The sequence below is a fragment of the Pezoporus flaviventris genome, unplaced genomic scaffold (genome assembly GCF_033815535.1).
Source record: "Pezoporus flaviventris isolate CSIRO_AGI_PZ_B2104156 unplaced genomic scaffold, CSIRO_AGI_Pfla_v1 ptg000015l, whole genome shotgun sequence".
NCBI lineage: Eukaryota > Metazoa > Chordata > Aves > Psittaciformes > Psittacidae > Pezoporus > Pezoporus flaviventris.
This window is the reverse complement of record NW_026892563.1, coordinates 28,848,814-28,867,082: the sequence shown is the minus strand read 5'-3', so window position 1 is coordinate 28,867,082 and position 18,269 is coordinate 28,848,814. Positions and strand designations below refer to the sequence as shown.

At 42.4% G+C, this 18,269-nt stretch overlaps 1 protein-coding gene across 2 annotated transcripts; it reads left to right on the top strand.

Moving 5' to 3' along the window:
• Window positions 1-1,747: 1,747 nt before the first annotated feature.
• On the top strand, window positions 1,748-18,056 carry MAEL (maelstrom spermatogenic transposon silencer). 2 transcript variants are annotated; one of them, XM_061454479.1, is made up of 12 exons: window positions 1,748-1,915; window positions 2,523-2,609; window positions 4,672-4,771; window positions 7,330-7,485; window positions 7,989-8,030; window positions 8,878-9,005; window positions 9,815-9,869; window positions 10,546-10,687; window positions 12,046-12,108; window positions 16,503-16,635; window positions 16,884-16,962; window positions 17,784-18,056. In XM_061454479.1, the coding sequence occupies exons 1-12, from the start codon at window positions 1,784-1,786 to the stop codon at window positions 17,900-17,902; spliced, it is 1,236 nt and encodes a 411-aa protein (XP_061310463.1). In that variant the 5' UTR covers window positions 1,748-1,783; the 3' UTR covers window positions 17,903-18,056. The 2 variants fall into 2 exon arrangements, with proteins under 2 accessions (XP_061310463.1, XP_061310465.1); XM_061454481.1 differs by lacking the exon at window positions 2,523-2,609.
• The last annotated feature ends 213 nt before the right edge of the window (window positions 18,057-18,269 follow it).

The window sequence follows — 18,269 nt, the reverse complement described above, 5'->3', positions numbered from 1 at the left end:
AGTAAATACTGGCCTTTCTGCCTGAAAAACTAGACTCTGAGCAGAAGTTTGTGCTGACAAGATGAAAGTTATTTCTTGCAGTGTCTCCTCAAGAGATTTAGCATTAATGTATCAGGAACTGGACCAGGATATGAATGATTTTTCACAAGTGACTTTAAAAATCCTTCCCTGTTCTCATTGAGTGTACATTACAATTTTATAAATTTTCAACAATGTCACAGAATCATAGAATAGTTAGGGTTTGGAAAGGACCTTAAGATCATCTAGTTCTAACACCCCTGCCATGGGCAGGGATACCTCACACTAAACCATCTCACCGAAGGCTTTGTCCAACCTGGCCTTGAACAATGCCAGGGATGGAGCATGCACAGCCTCCCTGGGCAGGCCATGCCAGTGCCTCACCACCCTAACAGGAATTTCCTCCTTACATCCAATCTAAACTGCCCCTGTGTAAGTTTTAACCTGTTACTCCTTGTCCTGTCACTACAGTCCCTAATGAGGAGTCCCTCCCCAGCATCCTTACAGGCCCCCTTCAGACACTGGAAGGCTGCCATGAGGTTTCCACACAGCCTTCTCTTCTCCAGGCTGAAAAGCCCCAACTTTCTCAGCCTGTCTTCATATGGGAGGTGCTCCAGTCCTCTGATCATCCTCGTGGCCCTTCTCTGCACTTGTTCCAACAGTTCCATGTCCTTTTTATGTTGAGGACACCAGAACTGCACGCAATACTCCAGGTGAGGTCTCACAAGAGCAGAGGAGAGGGGCAGGATCACCTCCTTCGACCTGCTGGTCACACTCCTTTTGATGCATCCCAGGATACGGTTGGCTTTCTGGGCTGCAAGCGCACACTGAAGCCAGCTCATGTTCATTTTCTCATCGACCAGCACCCCAAGTCCTTCTCTGCAGGGCTGCTCTGAATCTCTTCTCTGCCCAACCTGTAGCTGTGCCATTGATCTCTCCTTCATGTTTAATGGCAAATTCAGTCAGTGGTTCACAAACATAAACCAAACTGTTTTATTGGATTTGAGCAAGACAGAATAGCCTCCATAAGACAGTGCCAGCATTTTTAAGTCGCAGAGGAACCAGCTGCAAGTGAGATGCAGGAGGAATCTGATCTAACCTTAACAGCAGTTCCAGCAGTGACAAACATAATTAGCTAAGCCAAAGATACAAGCTTGAACAACAGCTACCTCCTTTGGGCTGAAACAGGATGAGCTTTAAGGTCCCTTCCAAACCAAACCAGTCTGTGATTTTATGAATATATCTGCATAAATTAATTTAGTCACTGTTTGTAAGGATTTTACTAAATTTAATACATAGCATTATTCAGATTTAGAGGATATCGAGGGGCATGATCCTTTTACTTTGAAAAATCAGCATATTGCCATTTTTATGAGGTTGGGGACCCAGTGTATGTCTGTGAGAACTTGGTGCAAGCTCCCATTGGGTATTTCTCATCCTTCAGCAGCCAAAGAGCATTTAAAAACGAAAACTAATAAAACAAGCACACCCAAAACCAACAACGACAAAAATCCAACACCAAAACCCAAACAAGCAACCCCGCCACGCCCTCCTCCCCCTCACCTTCAGGCGACGGCGAAGCTCCCAGGGGCGGGCGGGAGGAACTCCATGTAACAGTTTCCCTCCCTCGCTGCCAAAAGCTGTGGGCGGGCACACGTCTGCTCCTCCCCGGCGGCGCTTTCTTAGGTGTCCTCTTGTAGGGAGGCGGAGTTCCAGTCAGCCGTGGCTTGGCTAGCTGCGAGGCAGGTGGTAGGCGGCCGACGCCATGCCACGCCGTAAGGGCTTTATCAGCCCGTACTGCTTCTTCGTGAGCGAACAGCTCCCCGAGCTGCAGCGGCGTAGCTTGCCCGTGGCCTGTGTCATCGACGCCATCCCCTATTGCTCCCAGGCTTGGGAGGTGAGGGGAACGGCCTCGAGTTAATGCAGCTTGATGGCAACGAGGGCAGTGAAAGGCCTGCAGAGGGGTTCCGCTCCCGGTGTGGTGCGTGGGGACTATGGGTTAAGTAGTAGCTCACCTGCCTCTTGCTGGTGCAGAAGCAGCACCCGTCATGTAAGATGGAGCTATATTATGGTACTACTGCGTAGGTTGTGTGGGGGACAAAATTGCCTTTCTTGGAGGTAGTTGGCTGTCCTCCCCTCAGCCGCAGGGGTGCGGGGGAAGCACAGCTTTGTGTTGTGTACAATGGATACTGGCATCCCTGGCTGGAATGAGGAGTTTCAGAAGATGTCTTGTTTGTGGTGGAGGAGTGCTAGTTTGCCTTTGCCTGAAAATGCTTCAAAGGCATATGCTTGCTAGGTGTTTCAAACCAAAGCGTATGGCTTTGTTAGAGAGAAAGCTACTACTCGCCACTGGTTGGGTCAGTGTTAGTAGTTGGTAGTTCTTGCCAAGTATTGATAATGCCCTTTGGAAAGACACAGTTAATTTCTTCATGGAATTTTTTTTGGTGTGGGACTGCTAGAAGGAAACAGTAAAAACCTTTTTTACCAATTTGTTTTCCTTCAAGATGCTGACTGAGGAAGAAAAGATGGCATATGCAGAGAAGGCTTGTAAGTTGAGTGGAAAAAAATGCTCTCGGAAGACAGTGAAAGAGGTAAATGCTGAGAAAGGAACATCCTCCAATGTAGCTAAATAAGAGGGGGAGTGAGTGAGTGTGGTTGGGGTTTGGTCAGCTATGATGCTATGGAAGACCCGCTCTCCATAGCGTTCAGTCTCTGGAGATAATGGACACTCTGGTAATCCATGCTGTTATGAAGGTTAGGCAGAAAAATGCTCTGGTTTGAATTGAAGGTGAGGATATTCTATACTATTTTAAACAAGCACAGCTTGTTCCTTTGGGCTGTTTTACCAAGTAAAATGTAGTTCTCTAACAACTTAGTTTTATGTTTTGTGATATTTTGCAGTGGCTGACCTGCAATGTTGGCGTTTCTTAATTGATTTAGAATACTGTAAATCTGTATGACTCTGGTCATAGGTTCATGTTGCTTTTGCTTCATGGATGTCCTTAATTTAGGTTGTTCTTGTCTGACAGTCTGAAACCATGTGCAGCAGATTTGGCGTTCTTGATTGTCTCTGTGGTGGATCAGGTCAATGAAATCTTGCTATGCACAAAAAGATCGATTATACCTTTCCATTATTTTAAGGTTGGTTTGATTATGAAGAGAATAGTAAGACTATGGTGGAGGACAAAGTCCTACAATGTAGAAGTAACAGGTTAAGATATTAGGTTGTGGTGAGATAGAGTACTAAACAGAGCCTTTATGCTATGTACTGTTCTTAAAAGGGGTGTGGGTTTGAACTATGTGAAGTTTCAGAAACCTCACTCTATTCCAGTCTTGTTTGGCAGTCTAAAGCCTTGTGTGTCAAAGCAGAGAGCACAATTGAGTAAATGGATAATATTGCAATTACTTCTTCCTCCCATGTTGCTTAATGCTAATGGTGATGGCAAAGTTTGGGACTTTAAAACACTTATATGATGCTAAAAGCATGACAGGATGATTGTCATTTGGAGTAACTAGTAAAACTGGATTAGTCAAATTAATTGTTCGAGACTAGATGGGAGATGTTGGGCAGTGTTTTCAGATTTTGGGGGGCCTACCTGGATGGAAAAGAGCTGTTTAAAACATGACTTATCCTGTATGACTTAGCGTGCTAGGGGTATGTAATCAATGAAGCTCCATTTTCAAAAATGGGAGATGTGTGAAATGACAACTAAGTCATAAATGGAGGCTTCTGTATTTCCTTCCACAAGTTGTAGCATTTTAGGAAGCTGTAATCATGGAAAGAAATAATTACTTTACCAAAACAAAGACCATCATCCTTACTGCCGGTCAGTGGAAATAGGGAAGTGTGCATGTGTAAGATTATATGTGATCACAGTATATTAATAGAACCCTTATATGTAGACAGCCACAGTTATTTTGTGCAGTGAAAGGTCTTGGTCATCTTTCAGAGAAGACTTAAGCTTACTTGAATGAGACTAATTTTGTCTTTTTTTCTTTTTTTTTTTTTTTTTGTTTATATTTTGAACTAATAATCAACAAACTTTGAGGTGGTAATCTGGAATTAGTGTACCTAGATGTGGATGTTATTCCCAGTTGGGGTCTTGAATTAAATTCTCTGTGCCTGCCACGTATCCGTTCCTGTCCTCTTAAAAGCTGATTGTTCATACATGGATTTGCAGTGCTTCATGAGCATATATGCCCCTTACACTTGTTCTGTGCTGGAGCAATCTGATGGCTTCCTCCAGGTTTTATCAGCTTTCCATTGATTTGATTCCTAGCAAAGATAAATTTCATGTGCCAAAGTTTTTTATAAACCTTACAGAAAAAAATTTGAAATTGTAATTTGAAAAATCCCTTGCCTGTGACAAGTGGTTGAACCAGCAAAATCTCCCTTCCCCCAGCCCCTCCCCCGGAATTACGTTTTGCTTTCCAGCTGTAGTGAGTTGACTGAGGTACTAAGACAGGTATCTCAGTTTTTGTTAGATGAGGAATCTTGCTTTCCTGGTCTACAGCTTATATACAAACTGCAGACCATTCCACTTAATCATAGCTGTTAGTGGATGTTAAATTTTTCTCTAATATAAGGAGGTGAAGGACTTTGTGGTGCCAGGAGTCTTGATTATTTATTATTAACTTTTCAATCTTTTTCAGGCATGTAATCTGGCTGTTCCGGTTCCTGCGTGTCCCACCACAAAGATGCCCTGTGTGACTTTTCCAGATGCCTCTGTTATGTCTTGGGAGAATGATCAGGGTATAGTAATCTTAAAGCAGTTAATCTTGATAGAGTAAAGCTTGCCCTTTGTAGATACTCTCAATGGTACCTATACAAAGGCTGTTTACGTTTTGCCAATAACTGTCTGTGTCAGCTGTTTTTTTTTAAACTAATGGTCTACTGTTGTAAAAAGGCATATTGTAGTATCAAGGGAAGTCAGTGCAAATAAATGTGTCTGTCCCTGCTCCACCTCCCACTCCTGAAATAATTCTAGCTTCTGTTTTTTAGCTTGATGGGAGTATAGCCACTAATAATTTCTTTACAATTATTTAAAGGCTTTTAAGAAAAAGATAATTCTTCAACTCCTAATAGAAGTTTGTTACTTACAAAGCCTAATCCAAGTTGTACCTGTTGTACAACCTCAACCTATACTTGTAACTGTATTAAAGGGTGAAGAGTTGTTAGATATCAGAATTCAAAATTTGTATGGTAGAGGTATTAAATCATGACCTGGCCTCTTTGGGAGACTAGAAGAGGGGATATGTACCTTGTCAGTGCTTTTATAACATCCTGGCTTGCTTCCATATTGAAAGAACTCTTGAAAATGAAACCGTTTTTATCTGTTACCCTCCTTTCAAATGGACATTTTAATTAGAGTTGAGTAATGAACATAATCTGTAGTCTTTTCCTCAATTAGTGTTACATTAGTCTGAAAAATGATAAATGCTAATGCTTAGAAGGTAAGTCAAACAGCCAGTTCATATAAGCTGTGTCTGCTGTATGGTTAAGACTCAGCTCAAGCCTTTTACCCAAGAAGTCTATGAACTGTATTCCTGTTGTCATGGTTATGGAGGGGCATGAAAGAGCTCCATAAAAAGTATAGTACCTGTTAGCAGCCTCCCTGCCAGAGGGCATACTCCTCTGTCACTGTGATGCAGATCAGATGGGTTGGTCATGGCTTGAGCTGGCACAGTTGATCTTTAAAACTGAATGAGAGGTATAATGATAAAGGGTAACCAAGATGCATTTTATGATGCCGTTCCTTAATATTTTTCAGTAAAAGTCCTGTATGGTTTGCTGTAGCTGCATGAGATTTTTTTCACAAGAAAAGCAGTTCAGACTTGGCTAGGAGAGCTATCTTTCCTGTGACCCTATAGCTTGTGAAGTTTTAAGACCCGTGTAAGGAAGCACTGGCATTCAAGCTTAGGATAGCTGGTATTCAGCGGCATAAAGTCAGGTATCTATACAGCATTGTTTCTGTGTAAAATCAGTTACAGATCTCTGTTACTCAATAGGAAATTGTGGTTTAAATGCAGCCGGTAACTCAGAACCATACAGCCAATTGCTCGCTCCCCCTTCTTCCTCCCACTCGCAGAGGGATGGGGAGGAGAATCGCAGGAATGTAAATCCCATGGGTTGAGGTAAGAACAGTCCAGTAACCAAAGTATAATACAAAGCCACTACCACCGATAATAATAAGGGAAATAACAAAGGGAAAGAATACAATTGCTCAGCACCCACTGAGTGATACGCAGCCCGACCTGAGCAGTAATCTGGGCCCTCTGAGTGACTCCCCTCAGTTTCTATACTGGGCATGATGTGCTGTGGTACAGAATACCCCTTTGGCTAGTTTGGGTCAGGTGTCCCATCTCTGCTTCCTCCTGGCTTCTGTCCCTCCTCACTGGCAGAGCGTGAGACTGAAAAGTCCTTAATCAGAGTAAGCACTACTTAGCAACAGCTAAAAACATCAGTGTGTTATCAGTACCGTTCCCAGGCTAAAGTCAAAAATACAGCACTAAGAAGGATAAAAATGACTGGTACTGCTGAATTCAGGACAGAAATGTAGGATTTTTTTGATGAGAGACGGAGTTTAAGCATAAGGATTAAACAGCTATCTTAAATTTCAGTGAGAATGCTAGGTGATGCTCATAAAGAGAAATATTAAGGTGTATTGTGAAATATTTTTCATAGTTGGATGCTCTTTAAATTAGTAAACAATTTATTTATTAACATTTGCCTTGGGTGTTCTTGCTGCCACCTTTGGGAGCTTTTTTGGCAGAGGAGAAGCAGTCCTTTTAATTGGCAGGTTTCTTATCTCCTCCTACCCCAGAATATTATCAGCTCATTTGACCTGTATAAGTTACTGAATTGGGCTTGTGAAGCTGCTTTGTAGTTTCTGATTGGGTTGGTTTTTGGTTTGGTTCCCCCCGCCAACCTTATTTTCCTAAAGGGTGAAGAGACTTGTCATGAAAAGCAATAATAGGATTCCAGGCCTCTCAATGTTCTTATGGGTTTGGGGTCTAATTTTAAGTGCTTTTATTTATTTTAATTTTAATTTTTATTCTGACCCTGTTGCTACACACATGAGCATCTGTGGAAGATACACCAGAGCTATCAAGATGCCTGACTGTTGCATAAGTATTAGCTACCTTGCCTGCAATACAGAGGAATAGCTGTGTGTTTTACTTGGTCATTACTCTCTTCCTTACATTACTCATGTAAGAAAGCACACTGAAACTGTTGCTGGATGAGGTGTGGCCAGGATGGCTTGCTGTAACTTTTGGTGGCTCTTTTGAATTTATTTTTTTCTCTTTCAGCTGTACTTGTAGACATTTTCTACTTCCTGAACATTTACAGCCATGGCAAGCTGCCATCCCACTGTGAACAGCGCTTCCTGCCTTGTGAGATTGGGTGTGTCAAGTACTCCCTGCGGGATGGCATAATGGCTGATTTCCATCACTTTATAGAGCCAGGTGAGCTCCAAGGAAGGGAGATAATCTGTAGGTTATGTTGCTTTGGGGTGAGAGGGAGGTTTTCTAATGTCAGTTACTACTGCCCGGATTAGATTTCTGGTATTAAGATAGGCTTTATTCTTTGATTGTAAGTGGTTGGGCTTGTTAAAATATCAAAGCTGTGCTGATTGTTCCTGAGGAGATGGACTTAAGCATCAGGAATGCAGGAAGCTTCAAAAAGTGTAAAATAAATCCAGGAGGACATTCACATGTTTGTGTGGCAATGAATGTTTGTCTTGATTTGACCTGAACACACACACTATACAATATACTTGGGGTTTTAAATGCATATAATTGAACTTTTTTCAAAAATAGTTGTGGCACTTGTGCAAGGCTGTAAGGGAAGGTTAAGTTGTTCCTTTCTGTACATGAAACTATGGTGCCTAACTCAGAGTTAAGGATCTCTCATAGTGGATGTTGGATGATGGTGGTTTGTTTTTTCCATCTCCCCTGCTCTTCTGCAGAAGTACCACCACGTGGGTTTCGATACCACTGCCAGGCTGCTAGTGAGTATCACTGGAGAAAAAGAACAGTATGCAGAGGTGTACAGGCTTAGACTCAGCTTACCTCATCTGTATCCAGATGTCTTCTGAGCCTGCAGTTTCTCCTGCTGGGAACTTGGCAAGTTTCAAAGAGAACGGAGTGACAGAGCAGCTGTCACACTCACCTTCTATGTTTCTTGTACCCACAAATGGCAAAGCGCACACCCAAAATGGTTCAATGGCAGTTACTTGTATTCCACCTTTCTATTTTAATTCAACAGTAACTGCAGTATGTTCTTAAATGTGACAACCTTGTACGGCTTCAAAAGCTTTCAAGGCTACCTGAGCAGAGCATCGTTTCTTTGATAGTCTGTGTGTATCTTCAGCATGAAGTGCTAATTCGTAATTGGTTAACTCAAAGATACTTGTTTGTATATAGAACTTGTGTTTTGCAGCTGTACATGTATTGACAAAGTCAAAAGTATTTGTAACTGTTCTATCTGGCTTGGCCTGCCTTCTTTCCCTTGTGACTCTTCAGTGTTTATAGATTCCAGCTTGTTTTATTAGGACATTTCCTCCTGTTGTGTATAAAGGGAACAAACTTGGCCCATGTTTTCCTATACCGAAAACTTAAGATAATGGACTTTTAAAAGGGGTGTGTGTGTGTTTGCTCACAGCCCACACCCGCCAGTCTTCTGCTGAAAGAAGCAGATTTTAATAGCTTAATTTGAGACCCTGCCTTTAGAGCATGGGAGGTGTGCTTTTGTGTATACATGTATGTATATAAAAAGATACAAGGGGGGGGGGGGGGGGCGGCTCTGATCATTTAAGGAAGCAGGACTTCTTGTAATTTTTTTCTTGTCCTACCCAGGTGATGCCACTCACAAGATCCCTGTATCTGGATTTCATCTTCCACGTACTTGTTATGCGGATGTCTTATGGGAACTTCTTGAGTTTGTCCACCCAGCCAGAGGTGTTTGGCCTCGCTTTTACTGCAGGGTATGGTCACGGTCAAAGTAAGATGCTTTAAATCAAAATCTGTAATTTCAGTTTTGTTGGATGACTAAGAAGGTACCCCTCTAAAGCCTAGTCAGCGTGCCCATGAATGGGAAAGGATACTCTTTTTCCAAAGCTTCCCAATTCCATAAAGCAAAGACCTAATTTTCTGCCTTCTTATTTTCAGCCTGCGCTTCTGGCTCTGGTCTACTGATCAGCGTTTCACTTGGTCTCTTAACATTGTTCTGCCTTGGGTTAAGGGGTTTTAAGATCAACACTAAATTGATTGTGCTGAATAATAGACAGTCCTGCTTTTTTTAAAGGGATGTTTTTGTCTTTCCCCATGAGAATACTGTACATGTTAATTTTTGCTCAAGTTTAATTTGCCAGTGAGCAAAATTAAATGTTAGGACTTGGAGCTGTTTTAAGCTTCATAGTAGCTATATTATCTTTTGATTCTATTTAAGCCTCATATCCTTAAAAAGGCAGGGAGTGTCAAGATCTTGGGCTCCATTCATAAATATAGAGAGCTCTGAAGATATACATATTAAAAAAAAATAAAAAACAGAACACTTAAGGAATGTATTATGGGTTAACCTTTAATTTCCAGAATTTCTCCTGGGGTTTGGTTGGAAAGCCTCTGTGGCATTTGGTTCCTCTTCAGGATGATTTTCAGGAGGAGTGTACATTCCATCCCACACACATTGAGTTTTGTTTTGGAGGTGACCTTTTCAGATATAGTCGGAAGTCTTGCCGATGTCAGAATTATATACTGTACTTCTTCAATGTGGCTGAAATTTTCTTTCCTCTAGTCTAATGACAGGTTCCGAATTAGCTGGTGTCTCAATCGAATGGCTAGCATCACAGGTGGGAAATGGATCATTTTTGGCCTCCCCCTTCTATCCTTCTCCCCAAAGAAAGATTATGTACTCGTGGACAGCTGTATTTGTCAAAAATCTTGGGATCTCAAAGGTTTCATAGAAGCTGGTACTGGTAGCTAGAACTGTTTTGTGTGCTGCTTCTTCTTTTCCTCCCCATCAGTGATAGTAAAATGGCAGCATGAGCAGCTTACTGGCTAAATGAACACGTCTAGAGAATATATACTCTTTTCTTGCTCAGCCACTTAAAGGAGCACTAGAGGCAGTGAGGTTATTGTGAAGGTGAGCAGATCGCTTTGCTATGTGTTTCTAACAGCTTCTGAGGAGAGCTAGCCTGCAAGCAGGATAACGTTATTATTGAGGTGGAGGGAAATTGTGGGAATATAAGATGGCCCACTTTTCTAAGAAGCCAGGTTTTAGTAAAACCACTGGTGGGATAACTTCTTAAGCTTTACTAGATCTTTGATGCTTTGGTAAGAGACTGGACAATGAACAGGGACAGACTGAGAAGTGAGCTAAGAATATTCATAGAATCACAGAACGGTTTGGGTTGGAAGGAACCTTAAAGATGATCTAGTTCCAACCCCGTGCCGCGGGCAGGGACACCTTCCACTCTACCTTCACTGACTCCTGGTCTCCTGACCGGGGTGTTCTCTGAGTTATAGGCATTGAAAGCCACTTGGAACTCCTTGATGTAGAGGACCTGGTAATAGAGCTGCACCAGAAGAAATACCAAAAGGAGCCATCCAAGACTTGGGTGTGTAGAGAACTGGATGCCTTCCTGTGGGATTTCTCCAGTAATACCAGGTATGTTGTGTTCTTTGTGAACGCATGTATTAGCCTGGTGTGTCCTGGTGCTCTGCGGTACAGCTTGTAAACTGCAAGGCTGGAATGTCCTGCAGGCTTCCGAATCCTTCTTGTTACATTGTGAGTACAAGTGGAAATGAATATTCTTTCCCCAGAGAAGTGTGAAGTGCTTTTTAGTGTTGAGTCTGAGCCCTAATTTGAAGGAGGGGGTCAAAATGGGAATAAAATATATTGTGGTGGTTAACTGGAAATTGTAAAAGTGGTAAGATTGAGACTCTGAGAAGGGTAACTTGGATGGGACCTGGCTGTTACTATGTATCAAATGCCTCATGGTGCTGCTGTGATGAGGGACAAGGTATATTTGCTAGTGGTACAAATCAAGTTCTCAAACCTAAGTGTTCAAGGTTCAATCATGTCTTTTTTCTTTCAGAATGAGTGTTCTTTGTTACATATCTGGAACTGTATTTACTTTGTAGGATTTTTTTCTGTGTGTGTGTTTTCTTGTTTTGCTTTTGGTGGGGTGTTTTTTTTCTTTTGTTTTTGTGGTGTTGGCTTTTTCTTGGTTTTTTGTTTGTTTTTGGTTTTGGTGGGTTTTTGGTTTGGTTTTTTTTGGTTTGGGTTGGTTTGGTTTTTTTTTTAGCTTTTAATGTGTCTTGGACAGTAAAGCTCTTTCTGCCTTCACGGTCTTCTGTATTGTACAACTAAGTGGTATGTAGCTTGTGGTGGATGTAGCTTGGGCTGTGTTTAGTCATGACACAGTTGGCTTGGAAATATGCTTTAACTTCTCCTCTGCTACTGTAAGAACCAATAATTTGATCTTAAAATTTAGTAGATCATTAAAATAAGAAAATGCTATTGTTTGAAGTCTCCTTACAGTGTGTATTTTAAGATCCATTGGGATAATCATTGTCACACTATCTTTTTATAGACAGGAAGTTTTCCATTTCCATGAGTATCCTCACATTGGAGGGAAACCTCAAGAGTGGGAAAATGTATTTTAAAAAACACATTTGGAGAGGAAAGTGAAGTGCTTATAGTAAAAGGAACGGTTTCACATTAATGTGAAACTTAAAATTATTACCTTTAAATCCCTTTTATCTTACAGGGTTCTCTTTCCTCTCTTTACTCCCACCTCAGCATAAAGAAGGTTGCCTTTATGCATGCCTTTTAACTCTTCATAAACCACTTAGAGCTTCCTTGTTGAGTACTGGTCCTCCGTGAAATTGTAAAGGTATTATAAGGTCACTGAGACAAAAATCTTAAATATCTGTTCCTGTTTCTTCTGACCAGACTCGGCTATTCATGTTGATTAAAAATGCTGATCCTTCTGAAATAAGCGTGAACTTCATTTCATGTAGGTGCAAGTGGCATGAAGAGAATGACATACTCTGCTGTGCTTTGGCATCCTGTAAAAAGATCGTGTAAGTATTGCTAAGGAGTTATCTTCATTATGATGAATTTTATTTTGCTATAGAGACACTTTTTTGGCTCTGGCTTCTCTGACTGCCTGGAGCACTGTAGTTCTAGATCTTGAGTTTCATTTGTTCCCTTCACTCTCAAGATTTTGTTCTAACTTTACCTGTTGTTTATGTGGCTTAGCAATATGCTGTGGGTCTTAGCACTTAGATGTAATATAACTTGTGTGACACTAATCCATCACTCTCTTCATCTTTTCACTACCTCCACTCAGTTTAAGCCCAGCCACACAGCCACTCTCTCACTCCCCTCCCTTCCTGCCCCCCCAGCTCCCAGAGGGATGGGGAGGAAAATCAAAAGAATGTAACTCCCACGGGTTGAGATAAGAACAGTCCAGTAACTAAGGTATAACACAAACCACTGCTGCTACCACCAATAATAATAATAATGATAAGGGAAATAACATGAGAATACAAGCACTTGCCACCCACCGACTGATACCCAGCCTGACCTGAGCAGCGATCTAACCCTTCCAGGTGACTGCCCCCAGTTTATATAGTGGGTATGATGTGCTGCGGTATGGAATACCTCTTCTGTTAGTTTGGGTCAGGTGTCTTGTCTCTACTTCATCCCAGCTTCCCCTCCTCCCTGGCAGAGAATGAGACTCAAAAAGTCCTTGGTCAGACTAAATATTACTATGCAGCAACTAAAAATATCAGTGTTATCAGCGCTGTTCCCAGGCTGAAAGTAAAAAACACAGCACTGCAGCAGCTACTAAGAAGGAGAAAAATGACTGCTACTGCTGAACCCAGGACATCCATTTACTATTGGAGAGTTGAGAGAAGTGTCAATTACATTAGAATTCATTGAATTTCTGTAGAGGTTTATTATACCTGTATTTGATGAGACATTCTCAGTATTTTCTAGTATATGTCTACTTTGGGAACATAGAATCATAGAATAGTTAGGGTTGGAAAGGACCTTAAGATCATCTAGTTCCAACACCCCTGCCATGGGCAGGGACACCTCACACTAAACCATCTCACCGAAGGCTTTGTCCAACCTGGCCTTGAACAATGCCAGGGATGGAGCATTCACAGCCTCCCTGGGCAGCCCATTCCAGTGCCTCACCACCCTAACAGGAAAGAATTTCTTCCTTATATCCAATCTAAACTTCCCCTTTTTAAGTTTTAACCTGTTACCCCTTGTCCTGTCACTACGGTCCCTAATGAAGAGTCCCTCCCCAGCATCCCTATAGGTCCCCTTCAGATGCTGGAAGGCTGCCATGAGGTTTCCACGCAGCCTTCTCTTCTCCAGGCTGAACAACCCCAACTTTCTCAGCCCGTCTTCATACGGGAGGTGCTCCAGTCCTCTGATCATCCTCGTGGCCCTTCTCTAGACTTGTTCCAACAGTTCCATGTCCTTCTTATGTTGACACCAGAACTGCACGCAATACTCCAGGTGAGGTCTCACAAGAGCAGAGTAGAGGGGCAGGATCACCTCCTTCGACCTGCTGGTCATGCTCCTTTTGATGCATCCCAGGATACGGTTGGCTTTCTGGGCTGCAAGCACACACTGAAGCCAGCTCATGTTCATTTTCTCATCGACCAGCACCCCAAGTCCTTCTCTGCAGGGCTGCTCTGAATCTCTTCTCTGCCCAACCTGTAGCTGTGCCTGGGATTGCTCTGACCCAGCTGTAGGACCTTGCACTTGGCATGGTTAAACTTCCTGAGGTTGGCATCAGCCCACCTCACAAGTGTGTCGAGGTCCCTCTGGATGGCATTCCTTCCCTCCAGGGTATCAGCCAGACCACGCAGCTTGATGCCATTGGCAAGCTTGCTGAGGACGCACTCAATCCCACTGTCCATGTCACCGACAAAGATGTTGAACAAGACTGGTCCCAACACTGATCCCTGAGGGACACCACTCGTTAGTGGTCTCCAGCTGGACATTGAGCCGTTGACCACAACTCTTTGTGTGCGGCCAGCCAGCCAGTTCTTTATCCACCAAGTGGTCCACCTATCAAATTGATGTCTCTCAATTTAGAGACAAGGATGTTGTGTGGGACAGTGTTGAACGCTTTGCACAAGTCCAGATAGATGACATCAACTGCTCTACCCTATCAGTTCTGTAGCCCCATCATATAAGGCCACCAAATTGGTCAGGCAGGATTTCCCCTTAGTGAAACCATGCTGGCTGTCACTAAGCACCTTGTTGTTTTTCATGTGCCTTAGCATGCCATCCAGGAGAATCTGCTCCAAGGTTTTGCCAGGCACAGAGGTGAGACTGACTGGTCTGTAATTCCCTGGGTCATCTGTTTTCCCCTTCCTGAAAATGGGGGTTATATTTCCCTTCCAGTCATTGGGAACTTCACCTGACTGCCATGATTTTTCAAATATGATGGCCAGCGGCTTAGCAACTTCATTCGCTTCAGGACTTCAACTTCCTTCAGGACCTGTGGATGGATTTCATCAGGTCCCATGGACTTGTGCACGTTCAGGTTTTTAAGATGGTCTTGAACCAGATCCTCTCCTACAGTGGGCCCAAGGTCTTCATTCTCACAGTCCCTGCGTCTACCTTCCAAGACTTGGGTGGTATGGTCAGAGCCATTGGCAGTGAAGAGGGAGGCAAAGAAGTCATTCAGAACCTCAGCCTTCTCCAAATCCTGTGTAGCCAGTTCTCCTGAGAGCTTCCAGAGGGGGGCCTACATTGTCCCTAGTCTGTCTTTTATTCGCTACGTACCTGTAGAATGCCTTCCTGTTATCCTTAACGTCCCTAGCCAAGCCTAATTCTGACTAGGCTTCAGCTTTCCTAACTTGGTCACTAGCTTCCCAGACAACATCCCTGTACTCTTCCCAGGCTGCCTGTCCTTGCTTCCACCTTTTATAAGCCTCTTTTTTCATTTGAATTTTCCTCAGCAGCTCCTTATCCATCCAAGGAGGTCTCCTGGCCCTCCTGTTGCACTCCCTTCTAGTTGGGATGCAACACTTCTGAGGGTGTAGCAGGTGATCCTTGAATATCAACCAAGAGTCTTGGGCCCCCCTGCCCTCTAGGGCTATATCCCATGGAACCTTACTAAGCAGGTTCCTGAAGAGGCCAAAGTCTACTCTTTTGAAGTCCAGGGCAGTGAGCTTGCTGCACACTCTTCTCACTGTCCTGAGGATCTCGAATTCGACTATCTTGTGATCGCTGCATCCAAGGCTGCCTTGGAGTGTCACATTTCCAATGAACCCTTCCCTGTTGGTGTCAAGCATGGCACCTCTCCTTGTCAGCTCCTCTATTACTTGCAGAAGGAAGTTGTCTTCCACACAATCGAGGAACCTCCTGGATTGCTTGTGCTGGGCCTTACCATCATTCCAACAGATGTCAGGGTGCTTGAAGTCACCCATGGCAACAAGGGCCTGCGAGCGTGAGGCTTTTCCTATCTGTCTATAGAGTGCTTCATCCGCAGGTCCTTGTTGATCAGGCAGTCTGTAACGGATCCCCACAGTAATGTCTCCCATAGCTGTTTTCCCTTTAACCCTGACCCACAAACTCAGTTAACTGATCACCTGTCCCCAGAGAGAGTTCCATACTCTCCAGACTATCCCTAACATAAAGAGCAACTCTCCCTCCCCGCCTGCCAGGCCTGTCTTTTCTAAAAAGCCTGTAACCTTCCATTCCAACACTCCAGTCATAGGAGCGATCCCACCATGTTTCTGCGATGCCTATTATATCATACCCCCGTAGATGTGCACACATCTCTAATTCCTATTGTTTGTTCCTCATGCTACAGGCGTTTGTATAGAGGCATCGGAGCCGAGCTCCAAATGAAGCCAGCTCATTGGCTGGAGCAGCTGGAATATATGTAAATTGCTCCGAGCACTTATTATAGGTGCTGGCAACTGACTGGGTGTGTTGGGATGGAATGATGCCCCCCTCCCCCAAACCCTCAAAGAGGCTTTAAACTCATAAAAGTTTTATAAACTTTTATACTGCCTTACATATAACATGAATACGTAAGGTTCTAAAATTTTTCAGGTGTGAGGAAAGGGAAAGTAAATAGTTGGGACACAAGGAAATGCAATTTAAGATCACACTTGGCAGCAGTTTGAGGGAGGTGATAATGAATAGCCTTTCATTCAGAAGCCTCTTATGTACTGCTAGGTCTTGTGAAAAGAATATTGCTTTTCACCCTTCTAATTGACTGCATTTGATAGTTGGGGAAGCAATTGTTTTAATTTCATGTGTAGCTGTAGTATAGGCTAGTGGCCTTGGAAGGATATAGGGTAACTGTTTAGCTGTGCATCTCGGGTTGCTTTGTTTGCCAGCTGAAGAATTAAAAATGCTGTACTTCTGTACATGAGCATTACAGCCCTCTTAGCTAAACTCTTCTTGTTTTTTTTTTTTCTCCATAAAGTTACTGCATCAGTAAATCTTTAGCTAGTGTATATGGAGTCTCACTGACAGCAGCTCACCTGCCTCTTCAAGACCTTGATAGTAGTGAAAGCACAAATACCAAGATGGTGATATTGGATGCTGGACGTTTTCAGGTCAGATTCTTTAAACTGATACCCTGTTTTATTCTTACTTAAGTGTTCAGATTTGCCAATTTTAGCTTAGCTGTTTTCTCTTTAGATGCTTTGTGGCATATATTGGTAAGACTGATGAAATAAAAATAATCACTACCTGGGTCAGTACACGTGAGTTTTCACTGCAATTGGTAGGTTTCATGGATAGTTGCGTATGCTGCGTTTTAAAAGTCACATAGATCATTTTGAATGTTCATTTCTTCGTACAGAATATGAAGGCTGAGGGTCCTGCATATGACAGACATTTTGCTTCTCCAAGTTGGCATCAAGAGTTTGTCTCTTCTAATTGTGAGTTTGATACTTTCACATTTATAAGGGGAAAGAGGTATTTAAACTTAATCCAGTTGATGCTTTTTCAAGTTGCTGGGTTTAGACGTTACCTGTAAGTGACATAAAGCTTAAACACCTCTGCATAAGCTGCATTTGTTCCTGGATATGGCTTTCACTGAATTTCTGAAGACAGAGTTACCCTTTTTTTATTGGACACAATCTTGGGGTCAAAAAGGTCTCTCAAAATGTAATTTTCTATAAAATTTGCTCTCTGATTCGTAGCCTCTTATTTTTCTGCTATATGATATCCATTCTTATATGCTTAGGTGCTTTGAGGCAGGGCCATCTTTAAAATGCTCTCCTTGCTCTCAAATAATTATATGTGAAGGCTCAACTAATATTTGTTGCAAGTATTCCACTATAACTTAGTTTATCAAGACTGCTCATTTAAAGTCTTGCTTTTAGAGATGAAATTTCCTTAATGGAAGGCACATGAGCTCAATTCATCTGGGTAGTTCATAGCTAATCTTCAGAGGGACAGAATCCAGTTTGCAAGACAAATAACTGTAGCAGTTCTAAGCTTGTAGCTTATTTCCTTGCATATGAAATAGATGCTGTAGTGTCAGATAATTTAATTCAAATTCAAACTCAAACTGTTGCAGCTGAAAATCATGATTTCTTACGATTTTGGTGTGCATAGAGGACACAACCTCTGTCTCTGACTTTTCATATTAGAGCTGCTCAATAGGTTCAGCTCCACAGTGTATGAAGTACTAGTCCATTAACTTACGCAAGCTTCGAAGGTTGATTTGATTTACAAACTGTATTTAATTTAATAGGTGATTCTCCATGTGGTGTGAAGACCTGTTCCCTTTATGGAACAAGCACGATGCGAGGAAGAGGAATTACTCGACTACTGAAAAGTGCATCTGATCTAACCAAGCCTTTCAGTAACTGAAGGTCTTTTTTACATCCAGGACAGCTGTAAATTCTAATTTTCCTTGTTTTCCTAAGATAACCAGCAATTTTTTCCAGTTTGCAATGTTTCATCTTATGTGCAAACTTTGATAGTTCAAGTTCTTGTTAGAATGGTAAAACTATTAACAAGATTTTTGTTGTCTTTAAATCTGGTCATCTACAGGAAGACTTACTTTGAAGGAACCTGATAGTTGTACCTCCTCTTTAAAAATATATGCCATACTCATTCTATTTCTTACTGGATGGAGTTCAAATTCAAGATTGATTAGTCAATATCACTGGATTAGAAGAATTCTTAGTGGTCTGTGTGATTCTAAACAAGTTCTTTATTTTTTTTATAACCTCCT